Source organism: Chinchilla lanigera, unplaced genomic scaffold, assembly GCF_000276665.1.
Source record: "Chinchilla lanigera isolate Chin_1 unplaced genomic scaffold, ChiLan1.0 scaffold00147, whole genome shotgun sequence".
In the NCBI taxonomy this organism is placed as follows: domain Eukaryota; kingdom Metazoa; phylum Chordata; class Mammalia; order Rodentia; family Chinchillidae; genus Chinchilla; species Chinchilla lanigera.
Genome location: NW_004955548.1, coordinates 678,642 through 687,393, shown reverse-complemented (window position 1 = coordinate 687,393; position 8,752 = coordinate 678,642). Strand labels below are relative to the sequence as shown.

At 38.4% G+C, this 8,752-nt stretch overlaps 1 protein-coding gene across 1 annotated transcript; it reads left to right on the top strand.

Moving 5' to 3' along the window:
* Positions 1 to 1,507: 1,507 nt before the first annotated feature.
* On the top strand, positions 1,508 to 4,985 carry Morf4l2 (mortality factor 4 like 2; the record flags this gene model as incomplete). The annotated part of the gene is given in 2 exon segments (XM_013508523.1): positions 1,508 to 1,866; positions 3,349 to 4,985. A coding segment is annotated over 1 exon segment (867 nt). The 3' UTR covers positions 4,240 to 4,985.
* Between the last annotated feature and the right edge of the window lie 3,767 nt (positions 4,986 to 8,752).

The following is an 8,752-nucleotide window of genomic DNA, read 5'->3' as shown; positions in this document are numbered from 1 at the left end:
GTCTGCACCAAAGATACACAGTAAATTAAGCTGTCATTCTCAACTTCCTGGGTACGGAATTCCTAATGAACATTCTGGCTTCCAAAATAGTTCTTATCTAGCCCAGCATTATTTTTATGTGTTTTATACAGTTTGATTTGTAATAAGCAATCTTTAGGTGGTATTTTAACTAGCCTCTATTGTGTGGGCCCTCTGTACTGTATGACCCTCAAGATGGGCTTTCTGGATTTTGCTTATATTAAGTTCTCTGATAACCGCAGACACTTTATCCTCCCTGTTCCAGGTGTAGTGAATTCCTTTATAAAAGATTTAAAACGTAACATTTTGTGAGAATGATGGCTTAAAATAGAATGTAATGACACCATCCACTATTACCACTATCTGAAACTTCCTAGGAGCTATCTATATCCCTTTCAGCCAGAAAGAAGTTTTGTGATCCTACAAGGTCAGTCTATATTCATAGATTCTGATGCTGTGTAGGCTGGTGTTGCCCTTGACCATCTGCTCAGAGCTTTGTGCTCTTTCATTTGTAGGATACTATTTGCTCAGTGAAACTAAGTATTAGTAGCACCTAGGCCTCTTCCCTAAAACACTCCTGAATCAGGGCCCCCGTTTTCAAGAATGTCTGTTTATTTTGCATTACTGGGATATTGAACCCAGGTCCTTCATACTGAACTACACCCACAGCCTTTTTTTTTGAGGCAGGGTTTCATTAAGTCATACAGACTGGGCTTGACCTTGGAATCTTCCTACCTCAGCCTCCTAGAATATTGAGGTTACAGCCAGATGGTACCACTCCCATCTTCAAGAGTATCTTGACTCTGATTGCCTCCTTGGGGCTTGTCTGAGAACTTCCCATGCAGTCTGGAAGGATAGTGATTGATGGGTTGCTTTGGGTGAAAGTTGTTAGAGAAACCTGGCTTAAGGCTAAGTCTATCATTCCTTTCTCAGTGTTTACCCTGATTTTGACGTGCTGGAATTTATTTTGCTGAATTTCTGTATACATAAACATGTTTAAAACACAAATGAGATCACACTATTGATAAGGAGTGTTTTGAGACATGTTTAATCCTACTTGGGATCTTGCTGTGTGCAGTATTAGTGAAACCTGCCCATTTGTCTAATGACACATTGAGCATCTTTCTCTGTTAGTACATAGACTTCTGAACTCATTTGAATGTTATGTAGTGTGCATACATAATTTATATTACCATGTTCCTTCCTATTAAAGAATATTCAGCTTCCAGTTCTTCAGTATTATAAATACCACTGCAGCAAGTATCTTTATGTTTCATGTTCAGGTATTCCTGTGAAGTATTGTGCTATCTTTTCACATCAAATTTATGACATTCTTAAAAGAATCTATAAAGTCTAGAAAGAATTTGCCTGTGGGCATGCTGGCACATGCCTGAAATCTCAGCACTCTTGGAGGCTGAGGCAGGAGGATCGCCAAGTTTGAGCCCAGCCTGAACAACTCAGTAAGGCCCTATCTCAAAATTTTAAAAAGGCTGGGGATGTACCTCAGTGCTAAAATCCTGGGTTCAATCATCAGCACTGTGTAAAATGGCCGTAATCATAGATGACAAGGGGCTAAGGGTACACAAGGTCTCGTAGCTCATCACTGGGAGACTAATTGGAGTAAAGGTCTGTCTGACAAACAGGACCCTTACTTTCCTTCACGGCTCTGTTACAAACCATGTAATTTTTTTCTCTTGGATGGTTTTACAAAAGTTCTTCATTGCAGATACCTGCTTTCCTTTCTAGGTTCTGTCTCCCACTTCATCCCTCCAGACCATCCCCGAAGACCTGTAAGATTCCATTTGGGAAATTACTAGCAGTTCTTGGAAGGGAAAGAAGGAAGATTGTGTAAGTCAAAGAAATTGTTTGTTCTCACATCATAAGAATAATAGGCTATTTTTGCATCCTTATCTTGCTGGCTCTCCCTGCTTCATTTTCTTCATTGTGAATTATCTGTTTGAAACTCAACTTGTTTGAGTTCCACAGTAACGTTCTCCTTATTCTTCAATGGCTACTCTTAGCATTTTTGTTTTGTTTGTGGTTTTTCTGTGCTCACCCCTTAAAACTTTCTTCCTTAGGTTTTCCAGAATTCCAAACTTTGAAATTCTGCCTCTGTTCTCCCTGTATGATTTCACTGGCTCTCACCATTGCCAGCTGTATAATAATAGTGATTCTTAGATCTCCATTGCTAGATGGAGAAAGCTCATCTGAGCTTTTAAAGTCATATGTGTAACGTAACAGCTTACATGCAATAAGTGCAATACTAAACTTTCCCCTTTAATCACTTTCCTTTCACAAATGCCACCTCATTTGTAGACACTACAGAGCTGATTGCCATCCTCAAAACTTGAGGATCATCACTGACTTCTCCCTCACCATTTTTTTTTACCTCCTTCAGCAAGCAGTCATTGAAAGTGGTGTCATAATTGTCACTTTCAGTGTTTGAATCCCTCATGCCTACCATAGTATTTGCCTAAAAGTAGATATGCGATAATGTATGAGGACTAACTGAATAGGTTAATGAAAGGATAAATTACTTTTCTTCCTTTGTTGCTGCTGATTTTAAACTAACTCTTAAAATCCATGCTTCTATTAATTCATATTATTCTGGCTTGAAATTATAGGCATATTGAACAGTTTTCCACGTCATTACTTCTCCCTCTTAGTTACTTACTATATTCTTCCATATAAGTTCATTTCTTTTCACTGTCATCACCCTAGTTCAGGCCTATGTGGACTTTTATACACAAACCTTTATTGTTACTTATTTTCCCTCCTGTTGACTAAATTGATCTCTATATTTCTTTTAAATTGTCATTCTTCCTGTTCCAAAGTCTTCAACTTAAATTCTACTGCCTTTTCCAGTTCTGGGGATTGAATACAGGGCCTTCACACTGAGCTGCATTCCCAGCATGTTTTACATTGTTTATTTTCAGAAGGGTCTCACTAAGTAACTAAGCTGCCCATGCTGGGCTAGAACTTGATGATCCTCCTTCCTCAGCCTCCCAGAGTGCTGGAATTACGTGTTCACACTGCTCAAGTTCTGCTGCTTCCTATGGTTTCTTTTCTATTTAATTCCTTTTTTCTCTAAAATTAGTCTTTTAAGTGGCACCAAAAACTCACTTATGGGCATGTCTTGTGAATAGTTGGGTGGAATGCAGGTAGTTGTGAGGATCAGAGAAGGGGGAGGAGGTAGAGTTACAGATTCCTGAAATAGGATTTGAAATTCAAATTCTAGGAGAGTTAATATGTATGGTGTTCTTATGGACCGTTACGTAGCATAAAATTTGCCATAGAAAACAACCAAGTAAAATACTTTATATATTACAGTGGTTGGAATAAAAACAGGGTTGAATGAGTTCCAGAAAGCAGGGTTCTCAAACTCGTGGACAGCAATCTGCAGAAGAAGAGAACTTCAAAAAGCCATCCCGAAGCAATATGCAGAGAAGTAAGATGAGAGGGGCCTCCTCAGGAAAGAAGACAGCTGGCCCACAGCCAAAGAATCTTGAGCCAGCTCTTCCAGGAAGATGGGGGGGTCGCTCTGGAGAGAACCCTCCTTCAGGATCTGTGAGGAAGACAAGAAAGAACAAACAGAAGACTCCTGGGAATGGAGATGGTGGCAGTACCAGTGAAGCACCCCAGCCCCCTCGGAAGAAGAGGGCCCGGGCTGACCCCACTGTGGAAAGCGAGGAAGCGTTTAAGAATAGAATGGAGGTTAAAGTGAAGATTCCTGAAGAGCTAAAACCATGGCTTGTTGAGGACTGGGACTTAGTGACCAGGCAGAAGCAGCTCTTTCAACTTCCTGCTAAGAAAAATGTAGATGCCATTCTGGAAGAGTATGCAAATTGTAAGAAATCACAGGGAAATGTTGATAATAAGGAGTATGCAGTTAATGAAGTTGTGGCAGGAATAAAAGAGTATTTCAATGTGATGTTGGGCACTCAGCTGCTCTACAAATTTGAGAGGCCCCAGTATGCTGAAATCCTCTTGGCTCACCCTGATGCGCCAATGTCCCAGGTCTATGGAGCGCCACACCTACTGAGATTATTTGTAAGAATAGGGGCGATGCTGGCCTATACACCCCTTGATGAGAAGAGCCTTGCATTATTGTTGGGCTATTTGCATGATTTCCTAAAGTATCTGGCAAAGAATTCTGCATCACTGTTTACTGCCAGTGATTACAAAGTGGCTTCTGCTGACTACCATCGCAAAGCCGTGTGAGGGTCTACTGACCACTCACTGTTAAAGTCTGGTATCTGTAAACACTTTCTGTTCTTAGTCTTTTACTTGTATAATTGATGTTCTTTAAAATTGTCAATGTATAACAGGGCTTATGTTTCAGTTTGTTTTCTGTTCCGTTTTAAACAGAAAATAAAAGGAGTATAAACTCCTTTCCTCATTTCAAAGTTGCTACCAGTGTATGCAGTAATTAGACAAAGAAAAAACATTCAGTAGACCATTTTATTGCCTAGTTGACAACATTGCTTAAATGCTGGTGGTTCTATCCCTTTGACACTACACAATTTTCTAATATGTGTTAAATGCTATGTGACAAAACGCCCTGATTCCTAGTGCCAAAGGTTCAACTTAATGTATATACCCGAAAACCCATACATTTGTGCTCTTTTTTTTTTTTTTTATGGTGCTTGAATGAAGTAAAACAGCCCATCCTCTGCAAATCCACCTATGTTGTTCCTTAGGCATTCTATGGCTCAAATTGTTGAAGGATGGTGGTTTGTTTCATGGTTTTGCTCAAATTGTTGAAGGATGATGGCTTGTTTCATGGTTTTGCTCAAATTGTTGAAGGATGGTGGTTTGTTTCATGGTTTTTGTATTTGAGTCTAATGCACGTTCTAACATGATAGAGGCAATGCATTATTGTGTAGACACAGTTTTCTGGCAAAGTTGATATTTTAGGAATTGTATTTCAGATCTTAAATAAAATTTGTTTCTAAATTTCAAAGCAAGAAATTTTGCAGTGTGCCTTTAATGTTCCTTTTTTTTTTTTTTTGAACCGGGCGGGACTCGAACTCAGGATCTTGCGCTTGCCAGATGCACCTTTGCCGCTGAGCTGTGTCCCCGGCCCCTAATGTTCCTGAAACTGACAAACTCAGCAGGCTTGGGAAAAATATTGGTGGTATCACAAAAGAGTTGTGACTCCCAAGTGAAAAAAATTCCTTTTCTCACTGGAAGTGGCAGCCACAAGTGTGCCCTTTCAGGCCATTTCCCCTTCTTTCCCCTCAGTGTGGCCTGTCGGGGTGGATTGGTTATTAGTGCTCCTTACATGAGCTAGTTTTTACCTGGTACTTCTTACCCCATGAGTCTAGCTAGTATCATGGGACATTTAACAGGTACTCCAACAGGCAGAGCTTTGCTCTTTCCAACCAAGAAAGCATGTGTAACCAGCCACCTTAGGTTTTATATCTATCAAAAATACTTGTAGGTTTTTAGCCAAGAATGACAGACTTCCCTAGGTCCAGCACAAATATGTTCCCTCTATTTAAATAATCCTTTGCAGTCAGCCCTGGGAATTTTAAGTAGAAGATCTATGGAGGGGTGTGGGGGGGGTAATGTGAAGGAAAGAGTAGTGCTGGATGCCATTGCTTATAAATCCATCTTAACATGGAAATTGCCCAATCTAAATTTTTCATGACTGTTCATACCTTTACAAAGAAGTGTTCTGTGCTTATTGTAGAAATTCTTAAAGTAACCTTATTGGGTCAGTCAAGGTTCCAACAAGAAATAAGTGGATTTGAGGAGTTTAGTAAAGAATTTTTTCCACGTTGTCAGTAGAAGGGTAGGATCACAGTATGTATTAGTCGCTCCTGCTGACATAACAAAGTGTCATAGCCTGAGTAGCATAAGCAACAATTTTTCTCATAGTTCTGGAGGCTCGAAGTCAGATCAAGGTATTGGCAGAGTTGTTTTTAAGGCCTCTCTTGGGTTGTACATGGCTATCTTCCCTGCGTCTTCACAGTCATTTTCTCTCTACCCTATTGTATCTTAATATCTTACAAGAACACCAGTCATTGGATTAGGCCTGCCTCAATGATCTGATTATAACTTTATTTTCTCTTTAAAGGCTTTGGTTTCAAATAACATTCACTTTCGGAGTCACTAAGGTTTAGGACTTCAATATATGAATGGGAGTGGGGGCAATTCAGAGCATCACATGGGGTTACTACTTCCAGGCAAAGGGAAGACAACAGAATAGAAGAGAGGAAGCAGGAGAAGAAGGGGTTCTGGAGGAACGGGAGGAGGAAGAACAGGAGAGGAGGAATGGGAATGGTATACATTGGTGTGCAAAGGGCCTCCTAATAGCAGCTGCGATCTTCAGGATGGAGTTGGCTCTCAGCAACCCTGAAGAGAGAAGCCAGGATGAAGACAAATAAGTATTTCACTCTTTTCCCTTCTCTTTCTTGCTGGGTATTTCCCTTTGGCCAAACGAAACCAGAGGGCAAGGAAGACCTTTGATGTAGTCTTATCAGTGAGCCTAGGGTACACAGAACAGGGAGGAGAACAGAAGGGGGGCTGGGCAAATTGGAACTACTTAGGACACCTGAAATAACTACTGTTATTACTTTGCCATATATCTGGAGATTCATATGGATATACATTTAAAATAAAGATCACAGCAATATTTTTATAAAATTAGCATTATACACACAGTTCTTACGTATTTTCTTACTGAATTGTTATAAAAAGGAAATTCAAAGTTAATGAAGCCAGTTTATTTTTAAATGACTAAAAATGTGAAAATTGGAAAGTCCTGAAAAAGAAAATGCATTACCATGTAGTAAAATTTGTTATGGAGTGGTAGTCTAAAACAGTTTATTTGGGTCACCAGAAGTAGATCAGAGGAACAGAATGGGAATATCTGAATGTGTATATGTATTTTCTTCATATGTTACAGGGAACATTAGAATCAGTAGTGAAAGAAGAGTATAGTCAAATATTTGGAGAAAACATTTGGGAGAAATATTTGATTTTTTTTTTTTTTGCATTACACTTTTCAACATTCCAAATGGTTTAAAGGTTCATGTTAAATAGTGAAAATAAGGGTTGCTTCCCTAAAATGAAGGCGATTTTATAATATTAATTCAGATCACCTTTCTAAACATTAGCTTATTGACAATATGCCACAGGAAAGTTGGATACATTTGAGTACATAAATATTTTAATTAACTTTATAATGAAACAACATGAAGTTGTTAGACATGTGACACACAAGAACAGAACAGTCATCTGTAAAGTATATAAAAGATGTAAAAGATGAATAGTTAATATTCTTAAAATGTGAAGTTTTTTTTACAAATTATAAGAGACTGGAGTCCATAGATACAAATAGGCCCATTTTGGGCCAGGGAGATAGCTCAGCGGCACCGGCGAGATAGTTCGCCTGCCTGGCAAGCGCAAGGTCCTGAGTTTGATTCCCAGTACCAAAAAAAAAAAAAAAAGTGTTCATTTTTTGTTTTTCTATTGGTACATGTTTGCAGTACATGTAATTTACAGTCATCTTGGGGAGTGGGTACATGTATATAAGGCAGCTTGCTTCTTTTTTCCCTTTCCCTCCTACTTTCCTCCTCCTGTAAATCCCCCTTCCCCATTTTGGTTCTTGTGGATATTATTGATCTTAGCTCATGTTTATGACATATAATGTGTACTTTCATATAGGTTATTCGGTCCCTGTACATGGCATATATTTGTTCTATTTGTTTTCCCTTTCCCTCCCCTTCTCATCCATGTTCTCTTGGACCCTTCCCATTTGCAAGAGATCTATCCTTTTGTCTCCTATCCATTCTTTATTGTGCTCTTTGTACTGTACTTTGCATTACTCAAATGAAAGGTACTATACAGTATTTAAGCTCATGTGTCTAATTTATTTCACATAACATTGTTTTCCAAGTGCATCCATTTTCCTATAGATGTCTCAAATTTATCCTTTATAGCTGAGTAATATTCCATTATGTATAGATGCCCCATTTTCTGTGTGTCCATTCATCTGTTGATGGATATGTAGGCTGCTTCCAGGATTTAGCTGTTGTGAATTGTGCTGCTATAAACATTGGTATGCACGCATTGCTATAGTATGATATCTTTAGCTTTTACGGAATTTTTAATTTTAATTCTCTGAGGAATTTCTATATTGATTTCCATAATGATTATTCTAGTTTACAGTCCCACCAACAATGTATGAGTGTTCTTTTTTCACTGCAGCCATGCCAGCATTTGTTGTTTTTTTAATTTCTTGATGATTCTCATTCTTTCTGGTGTAAGATGAAATCTAAATGTTGTTTTGTATTTCTCTAATGGCCAGGGATGTTGAACATTTTTTCATATATTCATTGGCCATTAGTACTTCTTCCTCTGAGAAGTGTCCATTTCACTTGCCCATGCTTGATTGGGTCTTTTATTTTAAGTGGTCTAATTTTTTTTCAGTGTTTTATATATTCTAGATATTAGTCCTCTATCTGAGGAACAGCTTGCAAAATTTTTTACCATTCTATAGGTTGTCTCTTCACTCTACTAATTGCTGTGCAGAAGCTTTATACTTTGATGTAACCCCATTTGTTGATTTTTGTTATTTTTTTCTTGTGCAATTGAGGTTCTCTTAGGAAATCCTTTCCTATACCTGTACTTTCAAGTGTGTTGCTTATATTTTCTTCCAATAGGCTCAGTGTTTCTGTTTTAATGTGTAAATTTTTGATTCATTTTGATTTTAGTTTAGTGAATA